The 23,557-nt window shown below is 34.2% G+C and overlaps 1 protein-coding gene across 8 annotated transcripts in view; it reads left to right on the top strand.

Annotated features, from left to right (window-relative positions):
• TBC1D5 (TBC1 domain family member 5) overlaps positions 1-23,557 on the top strand; it is a 510,030-nt gene that overhangs the window by 178,723 nt on the left and 307,750 nt on the right. For all 8 annotated transcript variants that reach the window (XM_033133071.1, XM_033133070.1, XM_033133068.1 and 5 more), the window contains one exon: positions 9,923-10,054. In XM_033133071.1, the coding sequence (XP_032988962.1) occupies positions 9,958-10,054 (97 nt within the window). In that variant the 5' untranslated portion in view covers positions 9,923-9,957. Of the gene's footprint in view, positions 1-9,922; positions 10,055-23,557 lie in introns of those variants that run through there.

Here is a 23,557-nt window from a genome sequence, read left to right on the forward strand (position 1 = left end):
TACACTGAGGGTGCCAAAAAAATGTGTACAAGTGTACACTTTGGTCACCATTGCTCAAGCAGTAGTTCACGGTAATCAGAAGTGCCTGGACGCTGATGGTAACCACTCTGAGCGCCTTTTGTAATTGCAGAAGTCAGATGTGACTTGTATTCATCTTTTGTTATCGGTATATATTGAGTATTACAATTTTAATATTTTTTTCCTTTCTTAAAATGTGTATGTATTTTTTTTGGCACCCTTTGTATAACAGTTTTCCGTATTATTTAGGACGTAGTGAGTGAAGATGGCAGAAGTAAGTGTGTGGGGTATGTGAGAGCCTGTTGGTCCACTGGGAACTTGGGCTCTCTTCTTCCGTCCTGCGTTTCTGAGCATGGACTGGACAGCAGCACAGACTGAGTGTGTGCTCAGCCGCCGCAGGCTGTCTCCCAAGAGAGGGCCCTGGGTCTCATGCTGACTCTCACCTAGAGGGACCGGTCCTTATTTCTTTAAAGTAATTATTATTAGAAGATCTTAATTACCTAATTTCTAGCCTGTGTTATGGGATCTGTTTTCTCAAATATCTTTAATTCTAATCTCTTTAGCATTTATTTTGTGCTAATATATATCCCTAGCATGCACCTAGGAATTCTTGAAAAACTGATTTAAATTAATAACTGACTGGGATTCAATTAGGTTTCCTCTTATTGTACTTTATTGGACTCTTCCAAACTATTATCAGGAAGGCCATAATTAAAAAAAAAGTGTATTTTACAGATATGGGAGATGTAGTAGTGAGTAAAATACAGCTTTTGCGTTCATAGAACTGATTATAGAAGGGTGAGGTAATATGTGGTAATATGTTAAGTAGAGATAAATGTTATAAGACAAATACAGCTGGGTAACGGGATGAAGAGTAGGGGAGGGTGTATGCTGAATGTGGTCCTGTGGTCATGGGTGACCTCACAAACAAGGGGTTACTCTTGAGCCTGAACTTAGAGGCAGTGGGGAGAGAGCCATGTGGACATCTGAGAAAGTGTTTTGGAGCTGAGGAAAGTACAAAGGCCCCCTGTAGCAAGAACTGGCTTGGCCCATTTGAGAGACTATGAAGAGGCCGTTAGGTTGGAGGGCTTGAGTGGCAAGAGAAACTGGAGGATTAAAAATCAAAACAGTATCTGGGGGCAAGATCCTGTACAGTTTTGTGAAGGTGTTGTATTTTAGTCTGAGTGAGATGAGAAGCCATTGAGCAGAGGTAAGATAGGAGCTAAGTTAAATTTTAAATGGATCACTCAGGCTGCTGTGAGTAAATGGACAGGAGATGGCCAGGTTGAAAACAGGGAGACCTCTTGAAGGCAGTTAAATAGGGTTGGCAGTGACCTGGGTCAGGTGATTGTGGTACAGAATGGTCTGATTCTTGAGTTTATTTTGAAGGTAGAATCTGCATGCTTTGCTAGTGGATTGCATAGGCTCCTGAAAAAGCTTTCTGCGCTGACCTGAATTTGAGCAAGAATCTCAATGATATTAAGGGGCAGAGTGTTCTCAGCTAAGGAAATGGGGCTGTGCAAAGACCTGAAGTGGAAATGAGATGTACTTTTTTTTAGGGAATAGAAGTCCTGAGTGGCCAAGCACACTGAGGGAGGGGAGAGTGGGATCAGAGGGTGTATTTAGCATGGGCCTGGATTTAGGGCCTCTCAGCAGAGTTTGGATTTTATGCTAAGTATGTTGAGAAATGATTTGCAATGAAAGAAATCACATTGGATATTATGTGGTAATAGATTATAGGAGGTGGCTACGTTAGGCTGATGTCAGCTGGCAGGAACGGAAAATCTCAATTGAGTTCTACAGTAAGGATTCTATTATTACATATACAAGAAGGCTAGAGGTAAGGTGAATCTAGGGTTGATTAATCCATTGCAATTAAGAGTATACATCTTTGTAATTGAGAAAAACCTCTAGAAGCCCCTGGGCAACTTCCATTCACATTGAATGGCTCATTCCAACCAATCTGGCACAAGAAACTGAGACCATCGTGATTGGCTTAGACCAATTAGGACTCATCCCCTGGGTACCTCTTCAGGAGCACGTGGCATGAACAAAATTTGGATTTTGTTGGGAAGGCAATCAGGAGTGTTTACCACAGCAAGGAAGAATGGAAGCTGGGAGACCAATTAAGAGGGTATTGCAAGAGTTTCGGGGAGAGATGAAGGCTGGGACTAGGGCGTTAGGAGTGGTCATATTCCAGAGGTGAAGCAAATACTTGAATAAAAACTATTAACTTTCTACTGAAGTCTCCCGTTACATACGTTTTCTCTATAACTATCCTAATGCTGTAGAGAGAAAGGTAGAACAAACTTAGTACCTCATATTCAAGCATTTATTGCTTGATTTTGTCATGAGGGTTCCTGTGGTATATCACAGTAAGGGAAATACTGCTCTGAATGGCAGGCAGAAATTACTTCTGGTACTGGTCTGCAAAGGAGAAGGTGGGTGTTCAAGTGATGTATAGGACTTCCAAAAGTGACTAGGGAAAGCCTCATGAGGAGCAAGAGAGGTACGAATAAAATGGTGGAGGGAGGGTAGTGTCAGCGTTTTTGTGTAATATGTTAGCCGCTTTGACTAGACAGGAGCAGGGACTGCTTCTCATCTCTTGGCCTTCCCTCGGTGATGTCACGTGGTACTATAGTGTTGGTGTAATGGGAACCTGCAGCATTTGAGGATTAAATCATTCACAGTCTTCACAGTTTGGGCTATTTGATGGCAACTCCCAAGGTCCATTGTGTCTTATACATGAATTCTAATTTTGCTGAGGCACATAAAAATTATGTCTGCATGCACAGCTTCCTTGTCATTTTATTTTCTCACTAGATACGCACGTACTCTCAGATGGTGATTTGGGAAGGCACATATACCTTGCAAGTATAAAGGGACTATTAAATTTTTAATCCAAGATTTTGAAAAAACTTGCATGGGAGAAAGGTGAACTAGAATGCTTTGCATTACATTGTACTTAATGTAACAGTAAAAACTTTATCCTATAAAAATCCTGGTTTAATTTTTCTTACGACATTTATTAAGTCATTGTTAAGTCATTTGAGGTGGTTTTGCCACTAACTGTGTGACCTTGAATAAGTTATTTAACTTCTCTGGTTTCCTTACCATAAACCGGGATGATAGCCTCTACCACACAGAGTTGTGAGGATTAAATGACTTTATGTGTGAAAGTGCCTAAACAGTGCCTACTACCTAATAAATGCTATGTTTTTGTTGTTATTATTATTATCATTAAATTAAAAGTACCATCTTTAATAAAGTTTCTTTGGGTTTTCCAGCTCTACCACTTACTAATAGCCAAGGAATAAATGTCAGATCCACATGGACTTTTAGAAAGATCTCCCTACAATTTGTCATATGCTTCTGAAAACACCTCAGGCCTCCCCAGGTTCACACCAAAGGGAAGATTTTTGTTTGTTTTTCGACAGAGTATTTGACTTGATCTGATTCTTATGTGAAGAGTAGCCATTTATTTCTTTTTCTTATTCTTAGTATCATTATCAGTTTAATATAATTGGCCAACTTACATTATTATGTTTTTTCTTTTCAAATATTTTCAAGTTACTATGTTTTCTCGTTTCAAATATTGCTCATTCTTTCTGCATTCCTAATTGTTTGTTATGGTTACCTTGATTTTATGAAAATCTGACTTCATAGCCTAATAGATAGAGGTGGCAGCTAGTATTTAAAGTAGGGGGGAGTAACAATGGGAAATAGTATTTTCATTGCTGTATAACAACAAAAGGTTTGGTCACTAAGCTGAGCTACTTTCCCAATTTTTGCATCTTGACCATCTGTTTCGGAGAACTCTGAAACCATTTGAGGCTATACTGCGGAGAGCTTTTTGTTAGGCCACTTTCACTCTTTTTAATGATTGATTTTCTCTTGGTTTATAGGGTAACAACTGCCACTTTCTAGCGTTTGAATATTGAAAGGCCAAGTATATTCTTATTCTGTAGTATAAAATATTTAAGCTCACCTGTGAACCTTTCGTATATTAATATTCTACATATTTCTGATTATGTGTATTGCTTATGAATCTAGTAATTTTACAGTGGATTGTTTACCCTTATCATCTTATTCTGATAGCCCGGAAATTGTAAGGATTAAATTTTTTTTAATTGTCTTTTGATCTTTATTCTTAGTATGTAGACCCTTATTGTAGTTCTATACCTATTTTAATAGTACAGTTGTGTGGTTTCAGGATTTTACCAATGGGTGATATTTAATATTGAATGACATGTATTAAGATAAATGCTTTTATATATAATTTATTTGGCATTGTAAATGCATTTATCTTGTGAGAAACAGACCCCCTGTTGTCAGATGAAGTATTCTGGAAAGGTTTGGAGTAAATAAATAATAAAACTACTTTGATATACAATCTAACCAATATTAAATATTAAGACATTCAGATGATTGATTTTAATACTTAATTACCTTATTTAAAGTCCATTGTAACCCTGTTGCATTAAAGATTGGCAGAATTTAAAAATGGAATTTATTTCTTTCTCTTTCTTTGTTTTGCTTCTTTCCCTCTCTCCTCCCTTTTTCCCTTCCTCCCTCCCTCCCCCGCTTCTCTTTCCTTTTCTTTCTTCCTCCTTTGCTACCCCCTTCTCTCCCTTATAATTAAGACTTTAGAATATCATTATTTCCACAATCAAATTTACCTCAAGCTACCAATATTTCTAAATAAAAAAGTGGTTCTTTTGTCAATTCTATAGATAATGTTCAATTACTCTGTCTCTTAATTATGAAAATATAGCTTCTATCAAAGTTTCCTGCTTTTATAGCCAAGACATCGTATTTTAGGTTACATACCCATCATGGTAAATGCATGCTACCTGTAACAGATACTTACTCTTGCTATATCCTCTCCCCCTTCTATAATTTTGCTCTGGAAATAGTTCATTTAAGTGCTTTGATACGCTTTTCTTACAAGAGCTATCTTTATGTAAAGTAATATTACTCTGTCATTTCAGTGTTAGGCTTTTAAGTTTACCATCAGTCAAGAATTTAAATGAATGAAGTATGCTTGTATGAGCTTTCTGAATATGGATGTCTTCAGAAGACACAATTCAGAATGCAAATTCTATGCCTGTGTATTAGAAACAGTGAAAGAACGAAGACAAGCTAAAATGCATAGAACTTCAGATTCAGAGGGAATAAATTATTTTTCTAGAGGCTGTGATTATCTGATGCCATTTTAAAAGAGATCATTTTTTCAGCTAACCTATTTTGTCTGTATAATGCTAATAATTTGAAATTTTCTGTAAGAGAATGCTTATATTCAGTTTACATGAAAAATAATGTTGTTTTGAAATTTTATTAATATACTGTAAAATTGTTTTCTAAGCTTTAGTGCTAAACTTTTACCCTTTCATTAAATGTGAACTGTTTCACAAGACTTCCTTTCTTTCAGACAGAACAGTTTTACCTTAAGATTTAATATTGCAGGAACCAGATTTCTGAAGCCATTACAGCTGTCGGTAGGATTAGCCTTGGAGTTTAAGGGGCAGTTTCAGCAGAAGGTGTCAACTCCTGTAACAAGGATAGCAGTGAGACCATATTGGACAACCAGTTTTGAGTTTTTTGAGACAGAAATTGTTTTTTATACTAAGTGTAGAAAAGAAAGGGTACTCTGCTTTCTCAGGTCTTGGAAGGTTTATTTTTGTGTTTTCTGCATTAGAAAAAAATAAGGTTATTTAAAAAAATTCTATGAGTACCATTTTTGTCAACCAGGAAAATTCTAGAGACAGCTTGGTATTATTTAGGAAAACTGAAATCTGTCAGGGGTTTGAATAGTCGTTTTGCATTTTGGTCATTGTATATTTTTCTCTATATATATTTAGATTCTATGTAGAGCAGATTAAAGCATATCAAGTATAGAGGTCTGAGTTTGTAGTATAACCATAAACTGTAATGGTCTATTATGAGTTTCAAAATGTTTATGCCATTTTGACTTTAATAGTGTTCATCTTAAAGTTTTCAGAACAAAGTTTCCTTAATGCTTTATTTGAATTTTTATCAAATATTTTCTAATAATCTGATATTTATAGGTAAATATTTATTCATATTTTTATTTATTCATAGTGATAAAATAAATATAGATTTATTTGTTTAAAAAGCTTTGATATTCTGCTTTGTAGTAGTCAAATATATTTGCTTGTTGGTCTACTCACAGACACAAATTGGAAAATTCTTAAGAAAATTGCTTTACATTTGAAAGCACCATTATATTGCAGTTTTATAAGATAATCACAATAGCAGTAACCAACACACTTGAGTGCTGTTTGTATTCTAGAAAGCTAAAATAGCCCTTTGTATTTAAAACAAAACAACAAACAAAAAAACAAAGTAGCACCTGCTTAATAAGTTACTTTTGAACTAGATTATTATTTGAATCCATAATTAAAAGTAAGAACATTATCCAAACTTTTTTTGCAACAGATTTCTTCAAAATAACTCTATTACTATTCAGCAGGTTTGCTTTAATTATAAAAGCATTTCAGTGACTTGGTTTCAGTTTATAGGCATAATAAATTAGAATATAGTGGATGCCTGATTGTATAGAATGGTTGTAGACTGTTGTATTTGGTAAATTTTGTATTCTGGTTATTGGGTATTACCATAGACTTGTCAAATTCTAAAGATTTATTAGTAAAGCTAAAATCAGTGACTTCTTAAACCTAACTTTCTCTAAGGAGTCAAAAAGATGTTAAGTAGCCTTGAGCATCTTGAATGAGTGTACAGACATGATCATAATGTAGGTATTTTATTTTAGCTATAGAACTTTTTTTTACGTTCTTTTAAAAATATACTTTGGTATCAGTTTGCTTATTACTGGTCTATTTCTCATAAAGTTTAGAGTACATAAAATTCCCTTATTTATATATTTTAGGTATGTGAAATCTGTAACAGCAGAAGTATAGTATAAAAATTAGAAATTAAGGTAATGATATGAAAACATGGTATAGGATATTAAAGAAATTTTAGGGAAATCTGGCAGTCAACTTGGAATATGCATATTCAAATGTTTACTCTGTATTTTAAAGAATATAACAATATAGAAAGAATATGAATCTTACATTAAAATGGTTGTCCATGGGCCAAATACAATTTTGAAATGTGTTTAATCTGTTCCACATAGTTTTTGGTTTTTTTTAATTATTTGCCAACACTTACAAAGTAAAGAGATTTCACATAAAATTCTGGATTCATAGCTTGTCTTGAAAAAGTTGAAGCAGTATAAGGATGTTCCAGTTGTTCACAGACCCTGTCCTCTTACACAGCCTTGTTTTATACCTTGTCCATTTGTCTTGTTGACTAATGGGAGCCAAATGTAGTGTAGGAGTAAAGACTGTGAGCTCTGGAGCCAAACAGGATGGGTACAGATTCTGGCTTCCACACATAACTAATTGTGTGATGATAGGCAAATTACTTCATCTCTCTATACCTCAGTGTTGTCTTTGGTAAAATGCAAATGATGATAAACATACATCATAGTGTTGTTGGGAGAATGAAATGATGAGTATATATGAAGCATTTACAGTGGTGTTTGTTGTCATATATTCATTGATCAGTAGATATTAACTATAATTAATAATGCCTTTTGCCTTTGACCCCATTAGGCATTTGAGTTTGGTGATCCTTATTTCTCCATATTAGAGGATTTCATTTCTTAATCTGTTCAGTTGATTGTAATTTATCAGATTCTGTTTTATAATATTACTGGTCATCTCCATTTTGCTATGATGTACTATATATTGTATTCTCCCCAGTTCCTTCTGTGTCGTATTAAATATCAAAAATTCAGCTGAGTAAAGCTGAGGATCTAATTCGCTTTATTCAGTGATTCATGAATACAACAGCATCCTGTCTTGCAAAAAGAGGGGACCAAGTTGCTATACAAAATGGAAGGCTTATATAGGTAGAAGGAGAAAAGATACTGTTTCAGACTTCCACCTAGTCCACCTATGATGGATGGAAGGGGAGTACCTCACTAGTGCAAGCCAGGTAATTCCAGGTAGACTACTAGTTAAAGGTTACATTCCTGGGAGAAGCTGAAACTGCAGTTAGGTTAGGTATTAAGTCTTGGTTTGCTGATGTAGGACTTAGCAGAAGTGACTCCATTTTGGGTCTTTTTTTTTTTTAAACAATTGTAAGTATTCAATATATTTTGAGTGATTTGCACACATAAGCAGACGCTGACAACTGTCTAGATCAGGGGTGTCCAAACTGCGGCCCGCAGGCCAGCTACGGCCCATGATCCATTGTTAATTGGCCCGCAGCAAATTCCAAAAATATATTTAGTTTACTTAAATAAACCAGGTGAGGCAATACGTACTTCACCTCGAGTGAGTGGCCCGGCTGTTTGTGTATTTTACCGCATATGGCCCTTGGTGAAAAACATGAAAAAAGTTTGGACACCCCGGTCTAGATGGATGGATTTAGGATTTATATCTTTAGAAATTCTTACTGTATGTCGGCAAGAAAAGTTGTCTGCTTTCCCTAGTGTTAGTTTTGCCTAACCCTCCTCTTCTGTTAGTGTAGCTTGGAAGTTCAAAAGTAATTTAATTAAAAAAAAATCTTTGTTTAAATTAGAATTGTTTATAGAAATGAGAATTGAGGAGGAAAACCTTCAAAATGATAAAAGAAAATGTAATTGGTTATTTATATAATCTTCCCTTGGTAAGCATAATACCAGAGGCAGAAACCATAAAGGAGATATAGATATATTTAGGTGCATAAAAAATGAAAAAAATTACTTATATCACAAATCACCATATGTTTTGAAGACAGACTTACTCTGAGAAAAAAGTATGTGTATCATTTGACAAAGGTTTAATATCCTTAATATTTAAAGCGTGTTTACAAATCATGAAGACAATCATAATAATAAACTTCATCCACAAAAGACAATAAACAGATGTCAAAGAAAACATATGAAGTCCTCAGCAATCTCACTAGTTATCAAGCAAATGCAATACAAAACTTGACTGTCGCACTCATCCAAAAAAAAAAAAGAAAAGGAATTACTCATCCCTGTTGTTAGTGAAGGTCCATGACAAATGAATCGTTATGTACAAATCTTTCTAGAGCACAATTTGCCAAAAACTTATCAAAAAATCTTATTTTTTAAAAAAAATATATGTTTTGGTCCAGCAATTACAGTTATAAGAACTTATCCTAAGGCAATAATCATGAATGTGACTGGAAGATAAGATACTTATTGTGAGGCTATTTATAGTATTGAATAACTGAAAGCATCCTAATTGTTTACTCATAAGGAATTGGCTACATAAAGTGTTAATAGCTCTGTAATGGAATACTAGGGATGCACTAGAAGTGAGAATATATAGACTTTTTATCGGAAGGAAAATACGATCATTTATATAATCAGTATGTTTAACACAATGGATCACATTAAAAATATGCATATTTTAAACGTCCAGAACAAAGACAAAAAGGGTTTGTATAGCAGTAATGCTAATATAATTATGAATAATTTTATTTTGCTGTGTTTTCTACGTTTTGAAACTTTCTATTTTAAATGTGTATTATTTTGGCAGTAAAACAAAAGTATGTTACAAATGTGACAATTTAACTTACAGTTCAACTTTTTATGCAGTTTATTGACAAGAAATGTGATTAAACATTGAGGTAAAGGTTACCAATAAAATTCAGATTTGGGGAGATATTGTTGAAATGGAAATTTAGTGCCACTTTTTCGTTTCTTTGCGTATGCCTACTGATGTGGTAGCAGTCGCATGAGTCTATAGAAATCTTGTTAATATCTGTAATGCCCATTTAATCATTTCAGTCTTGTATTTAGTCTCAGACATAACAGAAAGACAAACATATTCATCATTTTTTTCTGTTTTTCATCTCCCAGGTAGTCACTTTTGGTGACATTGTCCAGTTTTCACAATGTATCATTCCGTATCTGAAACTAGACATCCTCTGCAGCCAGAAGAACAAGAAGTGGGCATTGACCCCTTGTCGAGTTATACTAACAAGACTGGAGGTGAGTTTTGTATTGCAGACACATTCTGGTGTTCCTGGGAATCCTAGTAGAGGCCCTTGGGTTAGCTCTGCCTGCAGTGTATGTGCAGTTCTGTAGATGAAGCTGAGCAGGGCAACTTTTAAGAACATTTCCGTGGATAGGTGCAGAGAACTCTGACACCAATGAATACCACAAAAGGTCAACTTTCAGTTATACATAGAAACATTAGCCAAATGTTTAATGCACTGTCATTCATTTTTTAAAAACCATCAACTTAAACAACTACTTCAGCATAAGGATGTTGAAATGCATAATGGCCTCTGTCAAACTTCTTTTAAAGAAGTCTGAGCTTTTGGTGTTGATTTTGCAGGGATTTTTTTACCCTCTCCGATAAGTTGAGGTTATTTCAGGGTAAAAGACTTGCCCAACTCTCCTTTCTTTTTTTCTTAAATAATTGAAATTTGTTTTATACTTTTAAAGATCTATGCATTGGAATTGTTAAAAGATAGATTGTTAAAAGGTAAATTGCATTGAGGACCTACCCTATAAAAATTTATCAAATGTGTATGTGTCAGAACTCTGTATTATTTTCTCAGTATTAGTAATAATATAGTATCTTAGAAGGAAACCAGTTTGTGAGAATTCTTGAAGCCTTATTCTTTTTTTTAACTAATTCAACTAAATATTTGGTAAAGTTGATTTATTGACTCAGGTAACTCCTTGTACTTTTTCACTCATGAAACACATATGTCAGGGTTATGAGATCTATTTTAAAAATCGTAATTAGTCAAAGTGACTCACATGTGTTTTGTGTACTTCAAATATGTTTTTTTCTTTAATATTAATATAAAGGTCTGCCATTAACTCATGTTTTAGGAATTTTAAAAATGATTCTTTAAAGTGGCCATTTCTTTAGTACACAAGCTCTTGATTTTATGGAGTGTGTTTTAAAAATAATATAATTTGCCATACAACTTATTTTTGTGATTTTTATATTTGCTTTTATTTAAAATGTCTCAAAAATGCTTTTTAAGGTTTTGAAATATGAAAAGTAATATGAAAAATTATTAGTGTCCCATTTCAGTTTTAGTATTTTGAAAATTTCAGTGGTAAGAATGATACTACCTTTCCTAGTGATGTTTTTTCTTAAGTATAATAACTGTGAGAAGCACTCATAATTAAAATAAGTCAAATTATTTTTCAAACGCTTATATAAGTGGGTATTTTAAAAGTGAATGTGTTCTTGTGTTATAAGTACATAAAATAGTTTCACCAAAATTTTCTGGTTTATATGCTTATTTTAGAGCACAGGGTTTTTTTAAGTACATATTTTTCTTTGGTCTAGTTCATTAAATATTGAGACTCTTCGTTTTTTTTTTTTAAACTGGTTAAAAAACATTTTAAATTAATTTTATCCTTTATTGTTGCAGGAATGAGTAGTTACCTTTACTGAAAAGGATTTTCGTTTATATCCTAGCCTAGCATTTCTATGACATACAAAGTTATTAGGACTGAATTGATGTTTAAAAGTGCCATTAATTCATTTACCCCAAATGTTCATTAACAATGTAAATGTATGCTGATGTTCTATGAGACAAGGAAGTGACTAATGACTCTTCCAACTAACAACACTTAAAATGAATAGAAACTTTAGATAGCTAATCTTGAAGTAATCAAGACCCTCATTCAGCTTGGCATCTCTGTATGCTCTAAAACAGCTGTCAACTGTTAAAAATATATACAAAACACACATACGCGCGCACACACACACACATGCAGAAAGAAAGATATGTAAATATCTAGTTCTTCAAAGCCATAAAGGTTACTAACCGTAGTGGTTTCTGTGCATTGTATATGTAAATATTTTATATAAAGCATCTCTTTCATCTTTGTAGAGTTCCTTTTTGCAGAAAAACGTGTGTTGCATTTTAATGGGGTTGTCATATTTACTCAAAAAATCATCACCTTTCTAGTATATTTGTTTATTTTAATATATGTCTTTCGTGGGGTTTTCCATGTATTTGAAGCCTTTTACAAATTTTTCTCACAAGGGAATTTGTGGCAACTAGGTTATTCATTTTGTAAGTAGTCAAACACTGGGATTAATCAGTGAATTCCCTGTGTACAAGTCATTTTTTGCAATTCCTGTTATAGATTACATAAATAAACAAATAAGTCTTTAATTTCTCAAATCCGAATTTTAACATTCATAAAGAAACAGTATATTACTGAGTTAAATGATTCTGAGTATTCTGGAAAGCATTGGCAAAAATAGCCACATAATAGAAATGATAGAAAATTGTGTTTCATTGGTTATTTTCATGAATGGTTGAGGAAAGTGGGTGAGGGGAAAAAAAAGTTTAATTCACATGGAATATATGCCCTAAGATTTTGCAAAATATGTATATGCAAAATCTTAGGGCATATATTCCATGTGAATTAAACTTTTTATTGCTTGAATTGCTTTTTCAGATAGAGAACAGCATAGAAAGTATGACATTTTCTCTGTGACCTATTAAATTTGGTTATAAACATAAATTACCACGTTAGATTTCAAAATCTTTGAACAGAGGGTATTAATTAATAATTGACAAGTTACTTGTAATACAGTTGAAACCATAAAAAAGCAAAAATCTTTGTTCAACTATTCATGATTCTTAGCATGTAACATTTAATGATCAATTAAATGAAAAATGTAATAATTTTATTTTAAACTGAAAACAACAATATCAAAATTAAGGGAAACTTAACCTATTAATAAATAACATTTGTGGTATGACTAGTTGTTTTCACAAGCTTATAAGAGATTGGAATGTTACTCATGATGAAAGAACATTTTCCTCTATTAGGTCTCTTTAGAGAATAGCATTTTGTTATATATTGCCAGAGTTTTTGCTTCAATTTTATATGCCTTCTTACTTACAGCTTTTAAAGTATTCAGATAATTATGACTTAATGTATTGCCTTTTTATATAATATCAGTTTCAAAGCTTTCTTTCTATCTTCATGTATAAAATATTTAGTAACCTACTTAAAAAAAATCCAAGATGTTCAGAATATCCTGCCTCTACTCCATTTTTGCCTCTTGTAATTTTATTTTTGTTCCAAATCTTCCTTTATTTCTGTTATAATAGCACAGAGTTTCAGAACAAGAAGGGAGTGCCTGGCTTTATTGATGAATAAATGGGTAACAATTAAAATAGTTTATCGAAGTTGATATAATAAAATGATGCGGTCCTGTTAGGATCTTTTGTATTGCTTTCCATGTAGTAGGAATTAATTAGGATTTGAGTAAAAAATGAAGTTGTTCTGCTGAAGATACCTAGCCAAAGTATAGGGTGCTGTCTGAATGATCCTATTTACTTTAAACCCTACCCTTGGTCTAATTGGCTGTAGTCATCTTAGGGAGGAAAAAAAAAGCTCTCCCTTTCCTGGCTTACAGGTCTTCTGTGGTTTTCCATTGCACTAATAATAAAATCCAAACTCTTGACCATGATGTCCATGGCTGTCTTGCGAAAGATTCAAAAAAATGGTTATGGTAATGTTTGAAAAGTTAAAAATCAATGGAAGAGGAGTCCTATGGTCTTGGAGATTTGGAGGAGATACAGTATAGAGGCAAGACGGAGGGATTTGTAGACAGAGATTGTCATTATTTTCATTGTAATAATAGGAGAGAAGGAAAAAAGATGTTTAGGTACAGTAAGTTTATTAGTTCAATGGCAGAAAGTTCAATGAAATATCTTTGATGTCTTAATCTCTTTTTTGATAAGTTAGTGTGAGGTAATTTGTTAAAAGTGAGTGATAAGATGAAGGATTTGAAAATTTGTGGAGAGTGACAAAGGTTATATGGAGTTGATAAAGAATACATAACATTGGGGGCCAAACATAGATTAGACATCATAATTTATAGGTGGCACAATCTGTACATTTGTATGATTATGCCCTAGATGCAGAATTCAGCACCTAGGATTTAGCCAAAAAGAAAAGCAGACAGAGGTTTTGTCAGGGTTGTATAACAGGTAGATCAGTAGGCAAGGAAGTTGATGGTGAAAGAATTCACTGATGGTTTGAGAATATAAGGAAATTTGCTATCATGGAATGGGGTTCTAAGAGGGTAGAGTAGAAAGTTTTGGAAGGGATGGAGTTAGCAGAGATGAAGTATAGAGTAGTATGGTGATGGGAGTCATCATGAAGGGGGTATGGGAACAGTACATAACGTGTTTATTTTTAATTAAAGTTTATTTGGGTAAGAATGGTTAGTAAAGTTGCATAGGTTTCAAATGTACAGTTCTGTAGCACATCACCTATACATCATATTATATGTTCACCACCCAGAGTACGTGTCTGATAAATACATTAATTCGAAGCATTGTTTAATGGTAGCCAGTAAACCAGCTCAATACCTTCATTAGTTCTGTGCAATAATTTAATAATACATTGATTTGGATAGGTTTTGGTCTGAAGTTTTTATGCTTATTTTTTTTAATTTTAAATATATTTTTTAGAACAAATTTAGGTTCACAGCTAGATTAAGAGGAAGGTACAGAGATTTCCCACGTAACCTCTATTCCCACACATGCATAGCCTCCGCCGTTATTAACATCCCCTAGAAGACTGGTAGATTTGAAACAATTGATGAACTTACACTGACACATCATAATCACCCCAAAATCCATAGTTTACATTAGGATCCACTATTGATATTATACATTCTATGGGTTTGGACAAATATACAAGGATGTAGTCATCAGTACAAGTGTCATAAGTATTTTCACAAAATCCTCTGTGCTCCATTTGTCCTCCCTCCCTCCCTCCCCTCCCAACCCTTCAACATCTGGCAACCACTAAGCTTTTTAATGTGTGCATATGTAGTTTTGCAAGAAGTATCTTTTTTTTTTTTTAAAGATTTTATTGGGGAAGGGGAACAGGACTTTTATTGGGGAACAGTGTGTACTTCCAGGCTTGTTTTCCAAGTCAAGTTGTTGTCCTTTCAGTCTTAGTTGTGGAGGGTGCCGTTCAGCTTCAGGTTGTCCTTTCAGTCTTAGTTGTGTCGGGCGCAGCTCAGCTCCAGGTCCAGTTGCCATTGCTAGTTGCAGGGGGCACAGCCCACCATCCCTTGTGGGAGTCGAGCCAGCAACCTTGTGGTTGAGAGGATGCGCTCCAACCAACTGAGCCATCCGGGAGCTCAGCGGCAGCTCAGCTCAAGGTGCCGTGTTCAATCTTAGTTGCAGAGGGCGGAGCCCACCATCCCTTGAGGGAGTCGAGGAATCGAACTGGCAACCTTGTGGTTGAGAGCCCGTGCTCCAACCAACTGAGCCATCTGGGAGGCAGCCCAGCTCAAGGTGCCATGTTCAATCTTAGTTGCAGGGGGCGGAGCCCACCATCCCTTGCAGGACTCGAGGAATTGAACTGGCAGCCTTGTGGTTGAGAGCCCACTGGCCCATGTGGGAATCGAACCGGCAGACTTCGGAGTTAGGAGCATGGAGCTCCAACCGCCTGAGCCACCGGGCCAGCCCAAGAAGTATCTTTTTAATAAAAAAAATTCTCCCTAGGTATCAAGGAAAACAGGAAGTTTAGATAGATGAATAACTATAAGTAAGGCTATAAAGACATCAAGGAAAGCTGTAGCTTTGTTGAAGATAGATTGTTAAATAAATGAGTGACTTAGAAGTTCTTAAATGACAGTAACAAGAATAAAAAAAATGGATGGTTTTTAAAATGTCTTTTTAAAAACAGACGTTAAGTGGTGTGACAATAGGTGGAAGTGAAATAAGAGAGCAGTCAGCATGCCCTACCCAGTTCTCGTAAATTAAACTGTCCGAAAGAAAGTTGGAAACGAGAGACTTCAGTTTGCAAGGCCATGAGTTGGAGATCTGAGAGTCATTCTCCAGATATATCAGCTCAAGTATGAAACAGATAAGAAGTCCGAAGAAAGAGAAAGAACTTCGAATTGATTTATAGGAATTCTCCATGATTAGAAATTGGATAGAGAGAGCACTATTTTAACATTAGAAGAATCCTTAAAGTAGCGGAAGCATAGACGGTCATTAAAATTATAGAAGCTGCAGATATGGGAGCTTGCATAATTTCCAAGTGGTCAATGCTTCAAGGATTGCATAGGTTAAAGAGTATAAAAGGAGAAAATACGTGATTTGGTGATGGGAAGAGTATTGATGATCTGTAATTAGTGGTTAAGCCATTTCCAAGATACTACTAACTCACTTGAGTGGATGTAAGTGAATTCAAAATCTGATTCAGAATTAACATAAAAAGATAGTGGTTAAATATCAATGATAAATATTTAAATGGTGAGGAAGGTTCAACTTACTTTTTAATATTAGATTTAGGTGATTATATGTGGATTTTATGTTCTTATACAGTGAATTGAGATTTAGCAAGTTGTACATTTTAACAATAACAATGAGTTTACTGTTGGTAAAATATAGACCCTCCGAATAAAAAAAAAATGTCTTCTGGTTTCAATTCTGATCCTTTTTTCATTGAGTTGCCCATTCCTTATTAATTGTATCTGGTTTTTTGTTTTATTTAAAGTTTTCTGTTAGCTTGGCAGTTCCCTTTATTTGCTTGAAGAAATAGGCTCCTTTAGAATTACTTGAGAGTTGGGGTTGTGTGAAGAGTCACCTTGTGGCTGTGCCTGGATATTGATTGTTCCCAGTGTCCTAGAAACAAAGGCCCTCACTGCTGGCCCTGGTGGCACACAGAAACAGCCCTGCAAAAATCATCAGCACTACGCCCTTGGGCAAAGTTGGTCTGCAAAGGAATAGCCATACCTTAAGATTTTCGCACCATGCTTAGTCAGGCTGTATAAAATTCTGGGATCACCAAAAATGGGAGGTTTTGTAATGATGGTTTGGTTGGTTGGGTCTAGGCATAACTAGAGCTAAATATAGGTGATTTAAAGTGACAATGTTAAAACTTTAGAAAAACAAAAATAAAGGAAACCCACTTAGGTGAAGTGGATTTCTTATCAAAGAATTATGTTAGTTGTTTTCTGCTAATTATTAGTGGGGCCAGAAAAGACGGTAGAGCCAGAGTTTGGAATGTTTAAATAATGAGATACCCAAACTTTCAGTTTACATGGCTTAGAAAAGTGTATCAAAATTATCACTTGGCTTCTCACATGTTGCAGCTCCTTTTTATTCATTTACATATTAAAACAGATTTCTCCCCCATGGTTTAGTAGTGAAATGAATAATTAGTCCCTTACAAATATAATTCTCTACCTCGCTTGTGCTTCTCCTAACTCCTTTCATAGCATTAACCAATTTTAAAAACTGTATCTACCAAAACTACTGTTTATAAAGGATTACAGGCGTTCTTACTTTGATTTTACCCAATCAGAGAGAAGAACTGAATATCAAACGAGGATGAGGGGGATGTAAGAAAAAATTTAAACCTTTATTTGGGAAAACAATCCAGGACCTCTTCAATCGCTCCTCTGTATTTCCTTTAGTGGAAGTATCTAAAGACCTATTTTTTCCAAGTTCATGTCTGAAAAGTATCTTCCTACTTTGCTGCATAACATTGAGCTATGTAATAAAACAGCCAGAAGTAATTTTAATATAGCTTGTGTATTTTGGTAAAATTCTCTTCGCATTTAATAGTGTGTGTTTTTTTTAACATTTTGATATCATTATACTCGGATATTTATAAATTTCCTTATAGACTTAAGTAAAGCCCATTGTGTGTGTTTCACTTTAGGGGATTTAAACAAGTTTTTATTATGTATGCCAATGATCTTTTTAAATAGCGAGGACAGAAAAGTCAGTTTAATGCAGAATTTTAATCTGTATTATACTGGCAGATCTTGGTATCTAGCATATTTTAACAGTTAGAAATTATATATGTAATTTGTGGTAAAAAGAGACATCTGCTTTGTTGTGACATCTTTATGATTTCTCTTCTTCTTCATGTTTGTAAATGTAGGTTTTGCTGTGGGAGTTCTCTGACATTGTTCTGTTCTTAAAAGATGTCTTCACCAAAAGCTTTGAGAATGCACATTGCTTTATTGATATATGATTATTCTGAGCTCTAGTATTTTTTATTCTTCACTTGTATTCCATAAGAATAGAAAATAAGTTAAATTGGCTTATCATCACTATACTTGTACTGTAAAGAGGGCTTACTTATTAGTCAAATAGATGTTTTGAAATAAGAAATCTTTGTTCATATTACTTGTACTTTACTCTGGAGTTTGACTACATTGCTCCTTGAATTTCATGAGAAGGAATTCCATGTGAGGAATATAGGAAAACACAAGGGAAAAAACATTATGTTAGTTTCAAGCTGTTTTATTTTTACATTTTAGGAAAATCTGAGTGTTTTACATGGAAGAAATTAAGAAGCTAATAAATCACAAAAATTGTAATATCTCAAGTTATTTACTTTAAATGGTCATTTTCTTTCATTACATTTCCAGTATTAAAAGTGTAGTTTACTTGAGTCTTTGGAAATGATCTGATATCTACCATTTGGTAATTATTGTATTCCTATAAATTACAGTGGTTGTCTTTCCCAAACTTAAAAATCTATTTAGTTTCAGTCAGAAAAACCACGCACTAGTCTTGATTTACCAACAGATAAAATAGTGAGAATTTACTTTTACTTACTCACTGTCACATATATGGCAATGTGTCAGCCAAATAATCGTTTACATTATGGGGAATATGTGTACTTAAATAATAATTCTCCTTTCTCTTCCTTCCTTCTTTCTACTTTTTCCAAATGTAGAGAAACTGAATGACCATTGACTTCCTAGAATTTTTGTTTAGTGGCAATTTTAATAGAATATGACTAATTTTGACTAACGTAGAACATTGCTATCAGTTTGAATCTTTAATTAGACTTGTGAATAGGTCCATTTTTATTGAACTTAACAGATTTTTTCAATCAGCCATCTTGGCATAATGGTTAAGAAATTTCAGTGAAACTCGATGAATGAATAGAGATCATAGAGGCATATATAGGGTTTCCAGGTGGGAACTCCTGCCCTTTCTCAGTTTTTTTTTCGCTTTCCTGTTCCCGAATCCCAAGAAAAGTTGGTTGGGAAATCGGGAAAATCGGCTCCTTGAACCCAGGTGGTTGGTAGTATCAGCCCTCACTTTGTGGAAACGATTCACTGTGGAGAACAGAAAACAGTTTATATCTCGGGATTCGGGAACTGGAAAGCTGGAAAAATTTCCTGAGAACAGGCGGAAACCCTAGGCATATGTATTTTATCACAGATAGTAAGGCCTGCAGTCCACAGACCTGATGTTCATTTATTCATTCAAAAATATTTGTTGATCATCCCGTATCTGAGGTTAGACTATTATACAAGTAGACCAAGGGCTTTCTTTTGATAGAATTCATATTTTGGCCTGAAAGAGGCAGTAAAAAAAAAAAATGAAAGTACAGAAATAAGAAAAAATGTAAGAAAGTGATAAACACTAGGCAAAGGGTTAAAATAGGGTAATGTTACAAAGAGTGACTGGGTGTATAATTTAGATTTTCATGGAATACCTCTCTGAGAAGGTGATAACATCAGCCAGAAGTGAATGACAGAGAAGAAGCCAGGCATGCGAAGGTGGTGAAAGACAGAGACAGAGAGACAGAAAGAAATACCAGTCCCTCAAAAGGAAAGAGTTCCTACAGAGAAAATACCTAGGATAGGAATTGACTTGTTATATTTGAGAACTGAAGGAAGTCACTGCGGCTGGGGCACTACTGGTGATGCACAGGACGGGCCTACTGACAGGGGCAGAACATGAGGACTTTTTACGTCAAGCTGAAGAGTGTAGATTTTATTCTAAAGTCAGTTAATAGACTGTGTTGTTATCTCTGTTGAACTCGTAGTTTCTTCTCAAGAATGAGGGCCATACTTTTTTTTGTTTTTAACATATATCCTTATGACTTGATATTAGGCATCGAGTAAATAATGCCTGATTTACACAAAGTCGTAGTGTTTTTAAAGTTTGTTTTCATACCAATCTTTGTTTCCTCATTCTCAATATTTTAACTGTTTGTAATGGTGAAGTAATTTCTGCTTAAAAATCTGGGATAAAAGGATGCCCTAAAATTAGCCATTTATCTAAAACCCAGTTACTTCTATATCGTCTGTTTTATACCATGCTACCAATATTAAAATAGTAATAGTAAATGCAGTTTAGTGAGACCTTTTCTGTTTGACCCATTGTGTGTGTGGGTATGTGAGACTTTTGGTGGACATATAATCATTATTTTCCCTTTGCTGATGTAATGGAAAATTTGCTCCTATAGGATATATTAGAACAATGTATTTAATGCTCTTCAATTTAATTTGCTAGTATCACAATTAATACAATTAAGGTCACTTGAAATGAAACTATTAACAAATTGAGTAATTTACTTTAACAATGTCAATGTGTTCTCACAATTACATTTGCTTAATTAGTGTACAAGCTATTATTTAATAGCATACTTCACATAGAAAAATGTAATAATGCATTCTTGGCTCCTTATAACAGAAAGAAAGAAACTTTTAATGGACTGAGTGATTTCGTGGAAAAGCTTCTAGATATAAAGTGACAAGAGAAAGTACAAAGCCAGAAAGCTAAGCTTGCAAGAATGTAAATAAAACAAATTCTTTTCTTGGTACTTACCAATACATGTCCCATTTATCATTGTGTAAATAGTATTGGAAACTTGTAGTGGTAGTTAAGGAACAGAACATAGATTTTGGAAAAATTTGTGTTCGATTTTATCTGGGTTTTGCTTAATAGTGCAATAATATTCTAATTTTTGAAAATCATAAAATAAATCATTTCTAATTAATCACCCTAATGGAGGGGAACATAATGGTGTAGAATATGAAAAGGGTAGGAAGCAAAATAATTTGATTCTCATGGTGGCTGTTGTTTTGTATTTTAATATGGATATTTCTTAAGAATTCACTTTACTAGCTGGTGAAAAAGCTCTTCTTCTACCCTGTCTACTCTCTGTTGGGATCAGAAGATCCAGAAAAGAACAAATGGTTACATTTCTGTTTCTGTATATGCGGAGTAAGAAGGAGATAAATTGTCAGCCAAGTTACAATTAGTAAGATTTGTTCTCTATAAAAATGAGACAAGATTTACTATCATGTAATCAAGTGGAAATTTTATGTGGAAGGGGGAGATAAATGCAATCCAGATAATGCAATACTCTAAAAATTAATTTGGTAATCTTTTTGTCTAATTTTATTAGTTTATTTAAGTTTACATAGCTTTCCTCTTCTTTCCCCTTACCCCCTTTGGTTAATGACAAACATTTGTAAAGTTGCAAGTGAAAAAAGGAAGCAGTTATAAGAGTAATTAGGAAATAAATATTTAAGTGTAAAATGAAAGAAGTTTAGGGAAGCTGCAGACTTTGAAAAAATAACTATATCTCTCATATCTAGAAAAGAGGTTCATAGTAATATATTTAGTCTTTCAACACTTGTTTTTGCTCAGTTCCCCCATTGGCTTTCATTGCATACCCCAAATTCTGAGTTCATTCTACGAGGTTGTTCATAGATAAGGTGAGTCAGAATAGGGTGATTTACTAGAGGAACAACCTACTTAGCAACAGTAGAAAATTAGTTTAGGTCATTCTTTAATTAGCATTTTGAGTTTAGTATGGGTAAACTTCCAGTTAGTTAGTTGCTATATACACTACAATAAGCAGTTCTAATTTGGCACTAATTTAATCCTCATTATACCTGGTCTCTAAATTCTGTTTTGATCTTTAAAATGATTTGTCTGTAGATTCCTTAGCCTATATAGAGAAATTTAGAAGAGTAACCAGAATCTGATTTTTAAATACTTGATCTTTAAAATGAAATAGATTTTAAAGAGGCATTGATTTGTTTTCTCAAAGAAAGCCAAATGTAAGAAGTTAATTGCTTTCTTCCAAATCTTACTTTATGCGGTCTTCATTCTTCGCTCTCCTTCTATTTTTGAGAAGAACAAATTGCCTAAAACCTCTTGACATAACATAATATGCCCTCAAAGTGTTTAATCCATGTCAGGTCTGAGGATTGGTTCAACTGCATATGTCAGGGTTATAGCATTTCAGAAGCACAGTCCCAGGCCTACATAACAGCCTGTGTTTTCTTAGATTAAGTGAAGTTTTAGAGTAAGCTTTAAAAGGCCTTCACGGCCTGGTTTTTTGCATTTATTCAGTCACTTTCCAGTGTAACTAGACAGGAATTCTCTATTAAAATAGAAGACCCAACCAGAATAGTCAACACAACATTGAAGGAGAGCAAAGTAAGAAGATCGGCATTACCTGATTTGAGAATAGAGAGCACAGAAATAGACCCATATAATTATAGTTACGTCATCTTGATGAAGGAGCAAAGGCAATTCAGTGGAGAAAGGATAGTTTTCAACAAATGGTGCTGGAACAACTAGATATTCTCATGCAAAAACAAAACAAAACAAAACAAAATGAAATCTACATATAGATTTTATACCTTTCACAAAAATTAACTCAAGATGGATTATAAACGTAAATGTAAAATGCAATATTATAAAATTCCCAAAAGATGAAATAAGAGAAAATCTTGGTTACTTTGTGTTTGGCAATGACATTTTAGTTTTAGTTTCAAAAGCATGATTCATGAAAGAAAAAAATTGATAAGTTTGGACTTTATGAAAGGTAAAACGTTTTTCTCTTTGAAAGACATGTTAAGAGAGTGAAAGACAAGCCACACTGGGAGAAAAATCTTTGCAAAACATGTCTGATAAAGGCCTGGTATTTAAAATATACAGATAACTTTTATAATTCAACAATAAGAAAACAAATAACCCAATTCAAAAATGGGAGATATATCTGAACAGAAACCTCACTGAAGAAGATATGTAGGTGACAAATAAGCATAGGAAAAGATTTTCAACAGCAAAGGTCATTAGAAAATCGCCAATTAAAATGGGATACCACTACACACGTATTAGAATGACTAAGACCCAAAACACTGACAATTTTAAATGCCTCTGAGGATGTGGAGCAACAGGAATTCTCAGTCACTGCTGGTGGGAATGCAAAATGGTACAGCCTCTTTGGAAGACAGTTTGGCATTTTTAAATGAACTAAGCATATTCTTACCATATGATCGAGCATTTGCACTCTTTTGTATTTGCCCAAATGAATTGAAAACTTATAGCCACACATAAACCTATACACAGTGTTTATATCAGCTTTATTCATTGTCCAACTTGGAAGCAACCAAAATGTCCTTCAGTAAGTGAATGGATAAACAAACTGTGGTACATGTATACAATGGAATTATTATTGAATGATAAAAATAAATGAGATGTTAAGCCACAGAACGACAAGGAGGAACTTTATATGCGTATTGCTCAGTAAAGCAGCCAATCTGAAAAGGCTACATAAATGATACAATGATATGATATTCTGTAAAAGGCAAAACTCTGGAGGCACTAAAAAAGATCAGTGGTGGTCACTGGGTGTGGGGTGTGGAGGGGGGAAGGATGAATAGGTGTGGGCACAGGGGAATCTTTAGGC

The sequence above is a fragment of the Rhinolophus ferrumequinum genome, chromosome 17 (genome assembly GCF_004115265.2).
Source record: "Rhinolophus ferrumequinum isolate MPI-CBG mRhiFer1 chromosome 17, mRhiFer1_v1.p, whole genome shotgun sequence".
Lineage (NCBI taxonomy): Eukaryota > Metazoa > Chordata > Mammalia > Chiroptera > Rhinolophidae > Rhinolophus > Rhinolophus ferrumequinum.